The sequence below is a fragment of the Crassostrea angulata genome, chromosome 10 (assembly GCF_025612915.1).
Source record: "Crassostrea angulata isolate pt1a10 chromosome 10, ASM2561291v2, whole genome shotgun sequence".
Lineage (NCBI taxonomy): Eukaryota > Metazoa > Mollusca > Bivalvia > Ostreida > Ostreidae > Magallana > Magallana angulata.
Genome location: NC_069120.1, coordinates 21,974,790 through 21,994,996, shown reverse-complemented (window position 1 = coordinate 21,994,996; position 20,207 = coordinate 21,974,790). Strand labels below are relative to the sequence as shown.

Sequence of the window (20,207 nt, the reverse complement as noted above, 5' to 3'; positions counted from 1 at the left end):
GTCAAGTGATAACAGAGATACATACTTCATAATATGTGTTGTGTAAACAAACATCATATCAAGTTTTGTTTACATAATGACTGTTAAACAGAAAATACTAGGTTAAAAGCAAAACTGAAGTTTCACCATAACGTATCATAAATAGTCATCCCACAAGCTGATTAATATAAACGGGAGAAAGGTGTCGACTGAATACCAGTTTAAGACGAAATGTAAACTAATCCAAGTTTAACTTTTATTAAATGTTATATCTAACTATGATATCTATCTAACCATTGGCTGCGCAATTCTATGACTATTAGATAACTGATGAACTTATGGACTTTGTAACAAAAGACCTTAATATACAGTAAATCACATACTGTTTTAATCAGACAACTTGCGGTCGCTCGAAGCGACAACATGTTTTATCATTTATTTTTAATCCTGTTGTCTCTAGCAGCGGTTTTGTTAGCGGGTATGTAGCATGCATCATTCATTCCAGCCTTGTATTATTTTAATTTTATTATTTTTCTACTCTATCTTTTTTCTCTCATTATGTTCATCAATCATTATTATTATTCATATCACATACACTTTAATACATAACACCCTCTTTTAAATATTGCAACAACCTGATATAACCATTCTCAATTTGTTGTTGTCGTTAAATTAATAAGAAATTATATCATTGTTCATGTACTCGTGAGTGATGAAATATAATAAATTATGTTTCTATTAGTGCTTTCTGATGATTTTGTTTTACTCATACAGGTCCAGTAAAGAATTTTAAAGTGTTAGCTCAGACATCATGCGCTATCCAATGCACGGGTAAGGTTCTAAAAAGCAATATGCCTGTCTGTCTCTTTCTTTCTAATATTAAGAGGTCGACTTCAGCCAATCACAATGTCACTAATAATGCTTTGCATGACCAGACTAACCATGCATTAACATATTATGCGTATATTTATGTAATATTCGAATAAAAGGTGTGTCTAAACATATAATTTTCTTTGGGCTGAGGTGTCTTTTTTAAGTTGATGTATCGTAAGACGTCGGTCCAAAGCATTTTGACGCATTTACCTGAAGGTGCAAACTTTTGTTCAGTTCTTTGGTGAATAAACTGACCTTTTCCTTATACTAGTTTTCGGAAAACTTTAATTTCTACGCATTATATTCCTGCTATATATACGAAAACATGTACACTTATAATTAAACCAAATTAAAATAACTGGAATGAATCGAATATCGAATCGATGGCCTTAAATAATTAATTTTCAAGCTCATTTAATTGAAAATGTATCTTGCTACCTGCATCAGACTTTTCCTATTTAAAGATAAATGACTATACATTATTCTGATATATTTTAAAGGTTGCTCATTGTATTAGTATTTTCTCTGCAAACTTGTTGCAAACAGTTTGCAGGGATCTCGTTGTCATACATAATCTGAATTTGCGGACAAAGTTGCTGTTCACACAAATGAGATCTTAAGTGCATTCAGAGTTTGAATATGCGGCAAAGTTGTCACAATTTTAAACTGATCGCTAGAAGCAAACTTGTTACAAAAAATTTGCATGAAACTAATGGAAGCAGCTCTGGTGCTATATGCCGAGAATTTCCTAATATTTGATATTAGCCAGCCAAACGCAAGACTTTTGAGTGATAGTGTTTTTGTTTGTTTGTGACGTTTGGAAAACGTTACAAAACTTTCTCACAACTATTGCTGATCAATTCTGTACGTTCAAATACCCATATAAAGACCATAAATTTTCTTCAACAAGAAAAATTTTCTAAAGTCATGTATAAATTTCAAAATTAGGTCTGGATCGTATGGTGTTCCGTTGGGGCTAGAAAGAATAATTTTAACGTGACAAGGCTATGTTCAGGTCACAATAAGAATTCGTCCCATTTTCATGCAATTTAGCAGCCGCGGTCCGTAGGATATCTGTCATTTTAACGATAACGACAGAGCATTATATCAACGTTGGGGTCACTCGCACCTTTGCAAATTTCGCCTTTAGGACGAAGATGCGAAGTTGCGAAAGCGAAAGTAAAATTTTGCGAAGTCAAAGGGGCGATACTTTTATCGCTCTTTGCCTTTGCACTCTTTGCCTCTCTCTCTCTCTCTCTCTCTCTCTCTCTCTCTCTCTCTCTCTCATGCATTTAACAAATCTCAGTCGATTACATATAATTTGATATGGGTACCGTACTCGCCCGAAGTTTTCCGAATGCTTTTGGATGTTATTGGTACGAATATCGCTAGAATGTTCATTAATTTTTTATTGGGTTTATTTACCAGTGCTGACTAAGCCCAATCATTATGTACTCCATATAAAATGTAATTCCTGACTCTTGCAATTGATCAGTCTGCACCCTTCATTCAATACCGTGGTGTAAACACTGTATTTAAATTTCATTATAACATCCCTTCGAATGTGTTCGGAATGTTTTCTTTATCGTTGTTAAGTATGCAATAAATTTAGAGGTGCTCGAATGAAAGTTCACAAGACTTCCCCGAGATTTATTCAGTTCCTGTGAAATTTCGAGCGGAAATATAAGTTTTCGGATTATATTCTCAAAATACGTAAGTACTGGTCGTTTCTCATATTATATCCTACTTTGATTTATGTTAAAACACGATAATCTATTAAGATGTATGTCTTATTTCATTATCTGGCAGTTATTTAAATCAAACGATGATATTCAGAACAGAGTTATCGTTCGTGTTCAACCACGTGGTTGAAAAAATCATAGCCATGTTTGATGCTTGTGGTGTGCAATACCATGCTTTTAAAAAAAAATCAGAATGGGAGTATGTTTTGTATATCGATTGTGTGATGTGTGTATCGAGCCATTTTCATGGAACATTCTGCACGAAGTAGTATAGTCTGTTTCACTATTGATGATATTACTAGGTCAGGCGCGGATCGAAAATAATCCCTAGTTGATGCAACAACAGGAAAAAACTATTTTTTTATTGTCACATTTATTTCTATAACTCATTTTATCCACCAATTAATGAAGATAAAGTTTAAAATCAATAAAGGTTTATATTTTATATTTGATTACACGTACCTAGAGTAGATTCTTTGAAAAGAATATAAACACGAGACACGATGACACTGACAGGGTCAAATAAAACCACGTGGTCTAAAATTTAAATGACAATAACATTCACAGGGGTGATAATAGACATTTCTTGTTGGAAATATTTTATCAAAAGTTCGTCTGTTGCAGCAGATGCCATTTATATTTAAACGATAGAGAACTCGGCACACATAAAAAGGGGAAGGCCAAATTGCGAAGGCGAGAATGCAAAGTTGCAAATGCGACGGAGTGATAGTAGTGTCGCTTCTTTGCTTCGCACTCTTGTCTTCGCAACTTCCAACTCTCGCATCTTCGCCATATAGACGAAATTGCGAAGGTGCGAGTGGCCCTAACGGAATACCATAGGATTACTTAATTTCATCTAAATAAAACTCATATAATTATATTGAATCATCAACACTGTTTTTCGTCAAATACATACCGGTATTTATGGATAGTACTCTTTGGGAAAAAATGAGTACAAATAATGAAGCGGTCGCGGTTTTCAATGTTAGCTGATTCATTGCTATTTGTATTTCCTAATGTACTCAAAAGCAACATTCACATTCCAAAACCCATTGTAGAAAGATATTGTAGGTCTTAACTGAAAATAATCTCAAAAATCTCAAGACCAATTGTGTTTTCCTACACATCAATACCACCAATCTTTAAAAACATGACAATGGTTTTTTATCAGTATTCATACACCGTTAATTATTTTTTTTCTTACACATAGTAATAAGAATTCTTATACATAATTTACATTTAGTTAAAATACATTAATACCTCTTGCAACACAGAAGTTTGTGAATTTGTTAAAGACGGTTGCATACTGCCGTTATTGAATGATTCATCTCTGAATTGGACAATTTCCGCCAATTCTGGTAATTTCGAATTATGCGAAAGACATCCATGAGAAGTTGTATACTTGGTCTGGGTAGGCCATACTGGGACTTCCACTACCCTTCTGCATTTTCCTCCCTAAAGCTAATTCTTTGCACCAACCGATATATGCCACTAAATGGATAATTGCATTCATATAAATAAAAAAGAAAAAAACCCTGTTAAATACCGCAGCAATATCTAAAAAAAAATACGTTTTGTAATTGATACATATTAGTTATAAAAATGTCACTTCACTAATCGCAAATCTTAAATTAAAAAAGAAACCTTTAAACTATGGTATATTCCTATCTTATAGGGGCATGTTCACGATTTTGGTCAAATTCTATTTTTATGTTTTTATTATTTACAATGCATTTCTAATGATCAAATAAAATTTGAGAGTCATTTGTTGAGTTATAAGCAAGATACAGGGCTCACAATTCTCTGTCATGTAAAAAAGGCTCGTGCCCTGTTCTTGTTTACATAGGTTCAATATACCAGTAAAAAACCTTTTTCCAGCTTATTTATCTATCTTTTTTTATTTTAAGCATAGATAAGCAGTTCCTAACGTTTAACACATTCGTTTTAGGTTTAAAACTGGAATTTTTACTTCAACGTTCAAAATGTAAACAAACGCTTTGTTTACATAGCGAAGAATTTCAGGCTCTGTAACTCGCTTATAACTCAACAAATGACACTCAAATTTCGGTTGCCTATTAAAAATGCCTTTCTGAAGCATTGTAAAAATAAAAACCGGAAAAATAATTTTTGACCAAAATCGTGACCATGCCCCTTTAAAGCTTGGACAGTAAAGTAAGCATTAACATGACATCAAAGTCAGATATGTCTTTAATTAGTCAGAAATCAAATAAAGAAAATCCCTGACTTTGTTACAGCGTGCTTTCAAAAAGCGAATAAAATGATTCCTAAAATATCCAAAGAAATCCAAAGAAATATCATTCTTACTAAGAAATTTGTCGCCAACCTCGAGCTGGAGGTTTCGAATGTTAAGTACAATTGAGTGCGTCCAATAACCCTGGTAAATGTCTTCTTCAAACTTATTTCAGGCAGTATTAATTACACGATTAAGATTTACTCAATAATCTTATATCAGTCCAATCTATTTATCGAAGATTTTTAAATTTTTTGAACTGAAAATAAATAGCTCAAAAAAGGGTACAGATATTTTAATCAATTGGAAATAAAAAGAAAGAATGCGTTTTTTTTGAAGCGCTGAGCAAAGCTGTAGGGCTTTTTTGTCGCCAGATTTCTTAACCTACTTCCACTTTCGTTTTCGCATTTCCTATATACCGCCACCTACTGGCGGTTGCTGGAAAAAACGTACCCTGGAGAAGTCGTACTCTGGAAATATCATAACAATTTAATTATCTTCAAGTTATCCTGCATGCAGATGCATTTGTTCTTCCAAAATTAAATTAATGATGTTTCATTTAATGTCATTATTGCGTGGACCCTGAGGTCCACGCAGAAAATATATAAGCGAGGTTAAACCGGATGCTATGGGGAAAATTCAGCCTGCGCATGATCTAGCCTGGTTCCTGTGCGTAATGGGTAGCTCAGGGAACCAGGCTAGCACAAGTTTTTCTGAATCGGGATCGGGATTCCTTGCCATATGACACATATAATTTCAAAGGCGCTGTAATTGTAAATTTGTCGGTAAACGGTACAGACAAGGTATTCCTTTTAAAGAAATGATTGGCATGTGATATGAACTATCAGTATTATGAAATAAGTTAATGTTATGCCGAAACTACAACATGCATCAAATAGCATAATTTGCAATGTTTTGTTGTTTTCCGAATACACATGTAACTTAACTTTACATTTATAGTAGGCGAGGCTAGAGAACTTCCCGATTAAATTTTTTAATAATTTAAGTATGATTGAATAATTATGTCACTATAAAAGTTTAAATCTCAAGAAAAATGCATCAAAATATGAATTTTTTTAATTTACACAAAGCTGTCACTGTAAAGTTAATAAAGTAAAGCGAATCGTAATGTGTGTACAAATAGCAGAATTCACCGAATGCCTGATACCATACATGTAAACTTCATTCATAGATAAATCATAATTATATTAGAAGTATGAATCCTTTAAATTCTGAGATAAAAAGTCAGGGCTATACATGCATGTATACGCAATACAACGTACAAGTGGTTAAAAGCAGAGGGCTGGATTCTGTGGAATCTCTGATAATTTTAAGGCTTTCACGTTTTCGTTGGAAACACATGCAAAAGGTCCACGTATTGTAGTCCTTTTTTAAAGGACAGCAACTTGTTATATATCATATACGGGTGCTCCCAAAGCCATATCATGATGATTTATTTCGAGAGAAAGTATGGATGTTATATGCATTTAATTGGAATAATTCTACAATATCAATAGGTTTTCGGTGTTTTTAAGTGTAATATGTCACAGTTACGAACACCATGTTTTATATGAAAATGCAGAATTTTTATACAAAAAAGTTTTCGATTGTCACCTTTTCCATGATAATTTGTACTGCTTTTTGCGTGGACCCTGAGGTCCACGCAGAAAATATATAAGCGAGGTTAAACCGGATGCTATGGGGAAAATGCAACCTGCGCATGAGCTAACCTGGTTACTGTGCGTAATGGGTAGTTTAGGGAACCAGGCTAGCACACGTTTATCTGAATCGGGATCGGGATTCCGTTCCATATGCACACTTATATAAGTTCAAAGGCGCTGTAATTGTAAAGTTGTCGGTGAACAGTACAGAAACAAAGTATTCCTTTTAAAGAAATGATCGGCATGTGATATGAACTGTCAATATTATGAAATAAGTTAATGTTATGCCGAAACTAACATGCATCAAATAGTATAATTTGCAATGTATTGTTGTTTTCCAAATACACATGTAACTTACCTTTAATTTTATAGTACGCGAGGCTAGAGTACTTCCCTATTAAAATTTATTACTTCCCTATTAAAATTTATTAAGCATTTAAGTATGATTGAATAATTATGTTACTGTATAAAAGTTTAAATCTCAAGAAAAATGCATTAAAATATGAATTTACACAAAGCTGTCCCTGCATAGTTAACAAAGTAGTGCGAATCGTAATTTGTGAGCAAATAGTAGAATTCACCGAATGCCTGATACTATGCATGCAAACTTCATTAATAGATAGATCGTGATTATTTAGGAGGTATGAAGCCTTTTAATTCTGAAATAAAAAGTCAGGGCTATACATACATGTATACGTAAACAACGTACAAATTTAGTGGTTAAAAGAAGGAGGCTAGAGTCGGTGGAATCTCTGATAATCTTATTATAAGGCTTTCACGTTTTCGTTGGAAACACATAAAATGGTCCACGTATTGTAGTCCTTTTTTAAAGGACAGCAACTTGTTATTAACATTATTTTAGGCTTCGTTTTCTCTATGCAATATTTCAGGAATATTTTTCTATCAATTTGCATTGATATGTAATTTTATAATTATCCAAAACCAATGATTTGATTATAACTTATAAAAAAATATATAACTGTCGAGTTACTTGAAATACTACAGTAAATGTATGTAATAATCTTTATAAAGTGATACCAGCCAACCTCGTTTAATTTGCAAATATGGTTTTTTTTAATGATTTATTTTATGTGCAGTATGGAAAAATTACGCAGTTAATAAAAACACTTTAAGGTAGTAACAGTAAAAACTGAAAGTGATGAGTAAGATTCAACTTTGCTATGAATTAAATATAATTATTAGATATAAAATGAATTCGCGTATTATGTGATAACTGTACCTTTTATATTGATACATATGAAATGAAACTTCTTGCCAATTTAATATTGCTTGATAACGTCGAAAGTATACTAAAAGTTGATATTAATACATTATCTTTGCATGGTGTATTGTAAAAAAAGGCTGGAAATATTGTTCGATTACCAAAGCTTATATTTTGAAGAATAAGTAGCTTTCCCTGCAAGGCAGATCTGTAATGCGATTAGTATTATCTTACTTTTGTCAAAACTTTTTGGCTTTTTATTTTGCAATAATATTGGTATCGTTATAAAATCAAACTTTATCTTTTTAAACATGATGCTTTAAACAGATTGTTATATTGTAAATTGGAAATTTTGACTTTAAAGTCAAATAGATAAATCATTCTATACTTCAAAAATAAAGATACACTTACATTTATTGTGAAATGCTTTTATTATGATTTTTTAAAAAAGGCATCAGCATTTTGTTTTCACTGTAACACGACAGCATGCATTAATCATTAAAAATAATTATGCATTCTATAACTGAGGCATATCCAAATTCAACATCATTTCAGAATTCTTGAGCAAGTGCATTGTTCTCATAACGAACAATATGATTCTTTACATATATTTTCATATCAATCGATATATTTTAAACACTTTCTTCCCGGCTTAGCGCTTTTCAGTACTTTGATTTAAGGATTGTTTTTATTAATCGTCATTTCATCATCAATATTACATATGATTTCCACTCACATGTATCATTCCACATCCAGAAAAGAGTAAATTTGGATACAAGATCGGAGAAACCTACAGATTTACCTACGAAGGAGAAACAAAGACCAGTATTAATGGCGGAAACAAGGAACAATCGGGACTCAAATTCACAGCTACAGCTCTTGTTGAAGTTCTCTCCAAGTGTGAACTGGCCCTTAAGGTATTGTATTTTAATAATTTCTCTACAATTTAAAAGGAAAAATTTTAATAATACATGTACTACATTGTATTTCTTAAGAAGTATAATCGGAACTCGTAACATAATTATTATTATGTAATATTGTTGATCTGTCTAGGATTGATAGAAAAATATAAAACATGGTTGTGTGTATGTACTGCCATTTGTTTTTGCTAATAAGAAAAATTAGGCAATAAGGGAAGGTCTTCAAACAGTCATAATACCGATTACCAGACATTGAATGTGAGCAAATGACCTCCCCCATATTAAACAAAGATGTATACATTATCAACATGTACCAAATATACATGCAACAAAAATATTGTTGAAAAAAAACAGCCACCAAAAGCAAACAGCAGGTTTGCACAAAAAGACACCACACAAAGTGGACTAGCCAGACATGGTAGTCAACAATATGAAAGATGGCAGTACATACAACACATATGGCATTGGCAATGACCAACCCCTGCCTTTTATGGAGATATAAATATTAATATATCATGAAGGCACAGATTGTCTATAACCAAACCAGTTAAAAATTTGAATACCACTAGCTAGGAACATCTTATTTTTAACCTTGCAAGTATAAACACATCAGTTGACTTCCGCCCTGTGTTAATATAACAGTTGCCTAATATACATGTTAAAAGTTGTTATACTATCAAACAAGTTTTAAAGACAGATATACATGTAATCAAACATTTTCAGATGAACCAGTAGGCACATGTTACTCAAATGACAAAATCAAACAACAGAAACAATGGTTAAAAAACTATACAGCACATAAACACATCAGTTTACTTCTGACCTGTGTTATGTTATGTGTAACCACATCATGCACATAGTATAGATAAATGATATACATGAATCACACTTTGAATAATGTCCAATATAAGACAGATGATAGGGAATTGTGATGAGAACTGAATTTTGACATACAACTAATCTATACATTGAATTAAAAACACAAACAATGCGTATCAGATACAATTATAATACACAGCAGTTAACTTCTGAACTGTGAAAATCTTCCAAGAAAAGTATATATACATAGCATTTGCTATACATATTTACAATGTAAAGCTTGACAAACGTATGTATCTGCGAATAGCATCAGATTTTCATCTTCCCATTTATTGAATGCAGTTTCCAGAATATTAACCCAAATTTGCTGCATGAGTGTCTGCCCCTATCCTGAAGCTGGGACCCTTGTATAGAGCAGGGTTCAAACCAACAAAGTCAATATAATACTAGTAAGATTTTTCACTGCAAATGTTGGACATAGCAATACATTTACCTCTTAATTCTTCAATAGGTTTTTGCCAATCTACAGCCAAAGACTCCCTTAGCTTTCTGAAAGATTCGTCATATGTTCTCCAAGCAACATCCCCATGTAGTCTTTGCATTTCTCTAATAAAGCTCATGTATTTTAATAAATGGGGAGTTTCTGATGGGTGTTTCTGACTGATGAACATGGGGGTTTTTGATTTTAAACTTTGCTGCACATTAATGACCCCTGGAGTAATGCACAACCTAAGAGGTTCTTCATCATCTTATTATTGGAAGCATGAAAAAATAATAAAAATTCCCTCATAATTTAAGAAAATTAGAGGAAATGCGGGCTAAGCAATATCAGTTTTAGTATAAATAGTTATTCGAATTTAGTAGTATAAGCTGATACACATTCTAATATTCTATCATTTCATTGAAGAATAGAATCTTCATATCTTAAATAAATTACTACAGAACTACAAGGAGCTACACTTGTTTTTATCATCCTTTACGTTGAGGAAAAAGGTAGTGACCTTGACCTGCTCTTATGAGAAAAAAAGGTCAAATTTGATAAAACTGATAGAATCAATTTGTAATATGATCCGTTTGACTCTGTCAAAATTCCATGAATTTCTTATTATAAGAAGTATGTTTGATAACAAGAAGACTCCTTCCTTAATAAAGATAAGAAAGGCATCAGTCCACTGACTGATGAACATGGGGGTTTTTGATTTTAAACTTTGCTGCACATTAATGACCCCTGGAGTAATGCACAACCTAAGAGGTTCTTCATCTTGGTGCGACATTAATACTTTTACATCAAAAAATTCATTTGACCAAATTTTTGCCTTTATCTTTTGTGGTATTGTCGCACCAAGAGGAATACCTTCTGTTACAGAGAGAAGATTACCAGAATTGAAGAAACCTTTGTTTGTGCCTACTGGCTCACCTGTGTTTTCTAAAAGTTGACAATATAACTGACAATATAGGGTTATCTTGCATAGACGAAGAAGCAGTCGTTGGTGCAGGTAACTCATTGACGGTGTTTGCATATGTAGCAGATGCAGCATTTTCTAGGGGTACCACTGTTCTGCTTGATGCATCAGAGTTGGGTTTTTGCAATTTAACAATTTCTTGCGCAAGTCTTTGGTAATCGATTGGTTCAGCCTGAGGTTTATGTTTTGCTCTAGTACCTTCACTTGCCTCCACAGGATGTTTGCGTTTTGGCATGATAACGCCTACAAGATATTTTAAAACTGTTAAAATCAATTTTCTAAATGTACCCAATATACAATTAATGCAACTTTTGAGTGTACAAATTTGCACTCAAATCATGCAGATATAGGTGCACACAAGCTAATTATTATTTGATTAATTGCAATTTTTGACAGACAAACATTAAATAGGAAAATGCAATTATCAAGACTTGCGCCAAAACAGTGTATATCTTTAGATTCACATGTAAACTTACATACATGTAACAATACACATAAATTAAGCATGTGTGCATGAATCTGTATGAGCATATAAAAATGGAATCTCTGCATGTGCATCATAGTAATAGTCCACATGTGAATCAAAATTAGTACACACGACTCTGAATTTGAGTACTCAAACCCTGAGTAAACAACACCCTTAATGGTGACTCTTCGGCTGATTAGTTTTGTTTTGATCATTTTTTTTTTGCTTATTAAATACACATGCAAGTTCCATACTTAATTGACTGTTATATTGATCTAGTTGTAAAATTGCATTCGTAAGGTAGGTGACAAAAAATTATTTTAAAAATGTCTACAACGCATATATAGCTTACAAAAATTAACAAAATTATAAAGGAATTGATGATACAGAGGAAAATAACAACAAGGAACAAAATGGGACCAGCAATTTATTGTTTACTGATTTTAATTATCGTTATTAAAAAGTAAAGGATGATAAAACATGATTGTCTTTTTATAAAAAAAAATCAAACGGCTTTGATTCAACATATTTTAATAAGTCTGTTTTACATTTAATTTATGCTCAGTGGTAGTTTGTTTAAGTGTATTAGCCTAAAATGGACAATTAGAATAAATGTTTGATAACTTCGGGTTCCTTGCGGTGATAAAAGTTTTTGAGACAAAGCCAAAGTTTTTAGGTTGGGGCAAGTCCACGGGTTAACGTTGCATTTAACAATGATGAGAGATGTTTGGTTCCTTCTGCGCTCGCCCCAACGGTCACATCGTAAAACATATTATTTGTAATTTACATGTAGCTGCTCTTTGTATACAAAGTGTTCTCTTTTAACGTCGAATTCTATTGTGACATAAGCAACCCCGCGAGCCACATTGATACTACCGGGATGACCCGATACTGATGATAAGTAAAAGTCACTTTTTTTAACCTTAGGCAAGTACGTGCCAGTCAAACAATAGTATGTAATAGCTTTTCTACACATATATCTGTAATGTAGCAGGACATGCAAACATGTTCTCGGATTGTCAAGACACAGTTGAAACATGGGCATTTTGCTAGGAGAACGGTTATTTCCTACCCGCAGTCGCTAAATGTTGTGTGCGTACAGTCATCAAGATGGCGGCATTTCTTTGATGCTGGCAAAACAACCCGGCGAGCTCTAATGCTATCGAATTGTAGGGGTGCTTTGGCTGCATGACTATCTAATTTCAGACGCTCATAGCATCACCGGCATCAAAGTCATGCAGCCGACTGAGCTATGCGGACTCTCGCTTCGGGTATTTGGAGCCAAAATTCTCGAGAATGCGTGAATCGATTTTAAAACAAATTTCATATTATTTATTAGAAGGTATGAAAGCATCTTCATCAAATAATAAAAAAAAATTAAAAAAAAAAGTTGAAAAATTTGTTTTTTTGTTTCCTTCTGGTGACGACCGGAAGTGACGGCGGATGTTTGGATATGCGAGAGACACTGCGACAATAGACTCTTTGCCATCCCTGGAAATTTGAAATTTCTATCTTTAATATTTTTGGAGAAAAATTATGAACAAGCATAATCTTTAATATCTCGGGACCGGAAGTGACGACCAAAAAATTGACCGATAAATTTCTTATAAATTTTGTGCTAAATACCAAATATACATGCTGTGAAAAAGGTCTTTACAGAAAGAATTTTAACTGAAAAATATCTGCTTTGAAAAGATGTAAATATAAGGAATATGAAAGCCAATGGCAGAATATTTGTGAAAAATTGTAGTTATATAGACAAAATAAAGTTTTCTGTGTTTTTTATCTCTGTGAACCTTCATATCATTTCAATTGCCCTCAATATAGTATCTATCTAAACTACTATATTAATATAATGGACTCGAATTTTTGAGCTTTAATACCGATAAATCGGAAGAGTACTGTTTTTTGTTTTTAATATTTTTAACATCATTGGTACTTGAAGATTACCAATTTGTTTTTATTTTTTCTCAATCAAGCTTCGTAAATTAATAATCAACGAAAATTCCTCAAAAAATTCCGGAAATCATCTGAATTTTTTGGATTTTACAATCTTGCGCATGCGCAATACATTCACGCTTTATCACGGGAGGCTCTTTATTTTATGCTTCCACAATATCACATTTGCATAGATAATCTTGGAAACGATAAAACAAAGGCATGTTGATTTTCATTGAAAATTTTTCTGTTCATCAAAGAAAATACAGGAGATAACTCTAACACAATGCATTTACTATTTTAAAAAATCCCGAGAGTTTCGAATGTAAACATGGTGTGTAAAATGTTGAATTCTGCAATTATAGAATTATCGAAGAAAAGTATTTACAGCTTCAAAATAGTTTGTTGTGAACAATTTGACTGTTATTTTCAAATGCAGCTTTATTAATTTTTTCTCCAAAATCGTTTTGGATTCTGCAATTTTCTGCTACATTACGGGTATATGGGAGGCATTTTAACTGTGGTGAAGACCTTTCCCAAGACACAGTTAAACTATTCCAACTCAGCAGAGTGTAGTGAAATTAATAGCATTATTGGAGGCTTGAAGTTTGGTTATGCAAATGTCAACAATATACGGTGTTTCGATGTATCTATTTTATAAATGCCCGATATCATATGCAATGTCAACCCGTGCACGCACGGGTCAACGTCTAGTAGTCTATACATGTATAGTAATCCACCTGCATAACCTCTCTCTCTCTCTCTCTCTCTCTCTCAGTTTCACTTCATATGAAATATACAAAATTGTACTAATAAGTAAAAATAGCTTAAAGATTATGTACTGTGGTTTCATCAATATTCGTTGAATACTAATTTTCGTGGATTTCGTTGTTAAGTTAATCCACGAAATTTAATGTTAATTGAAGTGCAATTTCTATGAATATTTTGTATCAATATGGTCATTGACCTCGAACTTATGTACCCTTTAAAATGTGATTTTTAATTTTTTCACGAAAATTGATACCCTTGAATATTAATTAAACCCTAGTTATATGTTTCTACAAATGCACCAATCACCTATTATGTCATATATGAACATATGTTTTGAAATGAAAATCCCAATATCTAAAAAAAGAAATTGTGCCGAATAAGATCTTGTGCCGAATAAGATCTGAAAGTTTCAAGAAAATCGACTGAAGCGTTTTTGAAAAAACGTTAAAGAAAAAAAATAATAATTGGGGAAAAGAAACAAAGCAATAACAATTACGTCTTCCGTTGGAAACGAAAGACCAATATGGAATTTGAGAACTATACTTTTTTAAAAAGTATTAAGTATCCATGTAAAAATTTAAATTGTGATAACCTAAGCCAAAACTTAATGCACTTGAAATGCAAATGAGGAAACCAAATATTTTAAGTTTGTTGGGAGTATATTATCTAGAAAAATCAGTGCTACCCAATCTTCGCTAAATGATATGCGCTTGTGTGAAATTAATAGACCGGTGGTAAATAATGCTTAATCAAATTACCTTAAGATTCAAGTTTATTACATTTAAATTCAGTGCTAACAATTAGGGCTCTTGCAATTTTTTCTATAGATAGAGGATGCTGTGTTGTCTGGATCAGACCCTAACTACTACAAGAGACTGTTGACAGACACTCAGTCCAACGAATTCAAGACGGCTCTGGAGCAACACCCTCTGCGCTTTTCTTTCCAAGATGGTATCATGGAGGAGTTATGTCCCCTACCTGAGGAGAGTGCTTGGGTGCTCAATATCAAAAAGGGTATCTTGTCCTCACTCCAAAACACTATGGACACATTCAAAACAGAACAAAACCTTGTAGAGGTGATTATTAGGCAGTGTTTCTTCTTCATGTAGTTCTTGTTTTATCTAAGCTTTCTTTTTAGCTTTTATCTTAGCTTTTTTTAATCTAAGCTTTCATTTTAGAGATAACAGCTTTATGTGTACCAATGTATAATAAACAAATGACAACTTGGTAGTGTTTAAAAATCCTTCTATGATTTCTCTATAACAGACTGATGTGGCTGGAAAATGCAGAACAAAGTACAATCTGAAACAGGAGGAATGGAGGTCAGTGTCCATTGTAAAGTCTAAGGACATCAACACCTGTGTTAATCGCCATGGATTCGACACCTCCATGGGATACATCCTGAATGAGGTCCCCTCTGTAAGTATTGATCATTGCCACTACTAGGCTCTAGGCATCAATAGTCAAATCTTAGTGATCTTGAGTATTTCTATCACTGTTACAAACAAGAGGCCCATGGGGCCACATTGCTCACCTGAGCAACAGATATTATGCCATATGACCCTCGGTAGAATAACAAAAAAATAAATATTGTAAAGTATTCGAATTTTACACTTATTTTTGCATACACGTAATCTTTGTCATTGTACCTTCATGAAATACTGTTTTTACACAGAATAAGAAAATCCTACGCAAGATATAGAACTAAATATTTGGTAGGGGTAAACTGTTATATAACTTCTAATTCCCTGTATTTTAGTTCTGCCCCCTCCACCACTTAATAAAGCGATCAAAATATATGAGAGCATATAGGTACATTTTTTCCTCAACTACTTACTAGTTACTGTATTTTTTAAAAAATATAATAGTTATTGTATTTTATCAAAAAAATACAATATGTATATATGTGAAGAAGAAAATTGCACCTCAATGTGCTCAATTTCTCAAATTAAAAATATTCAACAATTTAATTTGTCTTCTCCATTATAATTAAATGACTGTTGTTTACCTCGCGTAAACTCGTGACTTTTATAACTTTACTCACACCTGATTGATGAATACACTGGAATAAAAATTGTTGTCACGTGACATGTTAAAGAGCTATAAAAATCAATTTTACCGTATTGACAGGCACATCACTCTAATTTACTATGACCCACCCATTATTTTCCTTTTATTCAAAAATAACAAATGGCTACAAACCAGGAATAGCGAAAATTCTTTTATCCCCGCAACAGAAATGTGTCAGAACTATGGAAACTGTTTTAACGATGTCGTTTTTATTTACTCACATTTCACATTACCGGTATTCATTGCATAAAGAGGGGGCCCCAGAGAGTAGTTATATACAGCATACCATTTTTAATTTTTTTGTGTACAAGTATTTAACATACTCTAATTCATATAGAATTTCTAATGATCAAGTGAACCAAAATTTCAGCGTCAATCGTAGAATAATAAGCAAGATGAGCTCAAAATTTTGAATAAACTCGAGAAAATGCCGAGTGCATCTCAACAATACATATTGCATTATTCTACCATTACGCAAAAGATGATACCGAATTACCGATAGCCTGAATGAGTTGCATTTTAGTTCTTTCTTAATACATTAGATGTTGCTTAATTTGCGCAGGTAAACAGTAAACTGATACGTAAAAATCAGGAAATACAAGTGACAGTTCCCAGGTTAACGCAAAGCATAAATAAAAACGAAACGAAAATCACAACAAGCTAACACCACCGTCATATGTGAAAACTGTAAACGCATTGAAATATCTAGCCTCAATTTACTTCACAAAATCGGCACCAATGTATGTTGCATGTTTCAAAGATTCCCTTCGTACACGAACTGTTGCACAACAAACAAATTCATCATATCGACCCGTTTATCATATAGTGTCATGGCTGCTTTAAACAAAGAACCCCGTTTTAGAATTATGAAATACGAGTCTTGGTAAAATGGGTAAGCAAACCCGGGCCGGGGCAAAATAAAAGCCGGGGCAGATCGGCAATCGTCAATTCCAATTACGCATTATTTTGCAGCAATATTTACAGCGAATACAAATATACTGGTCAGTAAATATCTTGAAATTTTTATGAGATTGGCAGATTAATAACTGTCAATCTTTTGTTTTGTCCAGGCCCGGTCATGCCTACCCATTTTACCAAGACTCATGGATGCTATAAATTGCTTGAAACACGCCTTTTCTTTCTTATTATTTTCGCAATAACTCCTTCCCATAAGAATTATTCATGCTAAATTACGTTGAATTTGCCTCAGTAGTTCTTGAGAAGAAGATTTTTAAAAATGCACCCCCCTTTTTTTTTCTTTTAGAGTTTTGAGGTTTTCTCCGCTTTCAATGAACATTTTTCTTTCATTTCTGCAATTTATATTCATCTTTCCATAAGAATCCTTTGAGTCAAATTTGGTTGAATTTGGTTAAGTGGTTTTAGAGAAGAAGTTCAAAATGTGAAAAGTTTACAGACATACAGACGGACGGACAGACGGGCGACGGACAAAATGTGATCAGAATAGCTCACTTGTGCTTTCAGCTCAGGTGAGCTAATAAAAAGTGAGGAATTAGTTTCCACTTAAAACTGTGAGAAGCATCCCTCACAAATTAAAAAAAATATCTAGCTCTAATTTTTCTGACAGTTGTTTAATGTATGTAATTACAACAACAGTTTGGTGCTCATGATTTCTTATTTTTGCAATTTGATACAAAACAGCACAATTGCTGATTTAATTACTTGCATAAAATAAGGAATACAGTACTAATTTTGCTGACACAAACCAGAGGCTTTTCCAGTAGAGCGGGTATTCACAAGCATTGCCTTAATTTCCTATACCTGTAACTCAAATTTTGGCGATCTCTATAGCAAGCACCCACTATGCTGAACAAGCCTCTGTTGTTTACAAGAATACCCTTGATCTGATCAAGAAAACATCCCACAGTGGAATACCTTTTGTAAATGTAAAATTTTAATCTTGTAGAGTCTTCAGTCCCTTCCCATCATGAACAGCAGCCATGAATGTGAGCAGAAGATTTCTAAAGATGGTCACATGTACAGCGTTCTGTGTCATGAGGTTCATCTGTTCAAACCCTTCTCCCAAGGAGACAGTGGTGCCATGACAGAGGTCACACAGAAACTGGCCTTTGTGTCCAAGTCCACCGGAACCACAACTAAAATGGGTATGACTGATTTTTAAAAAAAATTAGAATCATAAGAAGAGCAACTTTCCTAGATAATGTTTGTACCTTGAATTCATCAGTATTCAATGGCATCAATTAACACAATCTTTTAAAATTAAGTTCCAAGCATATGTTTATAAGAAGAAATGACATCTTAAATATTTGAATAATATGTTGTTGTTTTTTTTACAGCAGAGGTCAGCAGAAGAGACACCCTCTTGTTCACCCAGGTTCATGGAGAAAAAGCAATCACCACCTCCAAGAAACAAGTTCAGGACAAACTGAAGGCCCTGTGTCTAACAACAGAGAATGGCATCCGCCCAGAGACCCCTGATCTCTTCGCCCAGCTTGTCATGCTCATGAAAAAGCTGGATGCCACATCAATGGCTGAAATCTTTGAAGATGTGAAAGCTACCTCTTACTGCCCAAACAACATGCAGAGAACCAAGTTAGCAATAGTTTTTTTTTCCTTTGAAGACCTCTTTCTTGAAATTTTTGCAATACTCTTATCTCTTTTATCAAAGACAGGAATTGATCTAAGCCTCAAGACTTGTTTACAGATTTTTTTGTACCCTGAAGTTTCATAATTCAATTACTGTCGCTGATGGAAAACACTACTATAAAGGCAACAACCAATATTTATAACCTTGTTAAAATGTTTTTATTGGGATCTGTTCTCAACATGATTTGAATTTTCCGATACTCCAGGAAATTCTACATGGATGCCATTCCAATGGTTGGAACAGGAGCAGCAGTCAGACAGATAACCCAGCTCATCATGAACAACGATGTGACTGGTGCCCTCACTGAGTCTTGGTTGGTCTCCCTCTCCTTCATCCAACACCCAACCAAAGACATGCTGACAGAAATTGCTGTAAGTTCTAAATGATTATTTAATACCAGAATACAATGATTTCAACATCTTGACATTATATTCTTTCATATCCTTCTTAAAGAACTTTACCTATCAAAAATGTTAAAATACTTTCACTTTATGACTATTGAATGACCACTGGTAACTTGCAAATAGAGTCTTTTAGTTCCATTTTGTTTACAAAGGGCCTGTAATTACCTTTTTTTGATTTGTCAATAGAAAATGATGAACACTGTTCATGGCACCAAGATTTTGCTCCCAATGTCCACCCTGATGCACACCTACTGCCAGAAACAGTCTTGTGAACAAGACAGTGACATTTCTGATATCCTCAACAAAATGACAGCCAATCTAGGCAATGACTGCAATGGCGCCAATGAAGAGAAGGTACTGTAATGTAACATCAATAAGCCTCCTAGCATGAAAATAATTTAGTGGCATAACATAAGAATCTTCATGCCCTGATTTTTGTAGGTAATCTTGACCCTGAGAGCCATTGGAAACATTGAGCAGACTCAGACAATGATTCCAGTACTGGAAAAGTGTTTTTCAAGGAAGAATAATGCCATGGGAATAAGAGTGGCTGCTGTGGAAGCCTACCGTAGAATGCCCTGTGCTGCTGATGTAAGAAAAGCTTTAATTACTATCAATGCTCACAAAATTTTCAAAGTTTTTATGCTATAAATTACCAGATATTAACTACTAGAAAATAATTTATGCTAGTTTGTGTTATTTTGTTTGTTGTATAGAGAAACAACCTGATAGCTCTGTTTCGTAACACTGATGAAGACTCTGAGCTGCGTTTAGCTGCTTACCTCCAAGTCATGAAATGTCCTACTGACAACATTCTCCAGCAAATCAAGGAGACTCTTATGTCAGAGGAAGTAAACCAAGTAAGCTCTTAAATTAATAATTTTTTAATGATTACATCCTAAATCTTTTAGGATATAAGAAAATAATTTCTTTATGATAAAGATTTATTTAAAAGATTTGAAACACTTTTCAAAGCTGCAGTTAATTACTACCATTTGATAT

General features: G+C 33.4%; 1 protein-coding gene across 1 annotated transcript in view; it reads left to right on the top strand.

Moving 5' to 3' along the window:
• Positions 1 to 390: 390 nt before the first annotated feature.
• Positions 391 to 20,207, top strand: part of LOC128166346 (apolipophorins-like) — a 38,391-nt gene continuing 18,574 nt past the window's right edge. Inside the window, exons 1-11 of the mRNA XM_052831449.1 lie at positions 391 to 457; positions 754 to 810; positions 8,485 to 8,645; positions 14,933 to 15,181; positions 15,372 to 15,524; positions 18,100 to 18,298; positions 18,491 to 18,746; positions 19,007 to 19,172; positions 19,392 to 19,559; positions 19,647 to 19,796; positions 19,922 to 20,065. Of these exons, the coding sequence (XP_052687409.1) occupies positions 403 to 457; positions 754 to 810; positions 8,485 to 8,645; positions 14,933 to 15,181; positions 15,372 to 15,524; positions 18,100 to 18,298; positions 18,491 to 18,746; positions 19,007 to 19,172; positions 19,392 to 19,559; positions 19,647 to 19,796; positions 19,922 to 20,065 (1,758 nt within the window). The 5' untranslated portion in view covers positions 391 to 402. The remainder of the gene's footprint in view (positions 458 to 753; positions 811 to 8,484; positions 8,646 to 14,932; positions 15,182 to 15,371; positions 15,525 to 18,099; positions 18,299 to 18,490; positions 18,747 to 19,006; positions 19,173 to 19,391; positions 19,560 to 19,646; positions 19,797 to 19,921; positions 20,066 to 20,207) is intronic.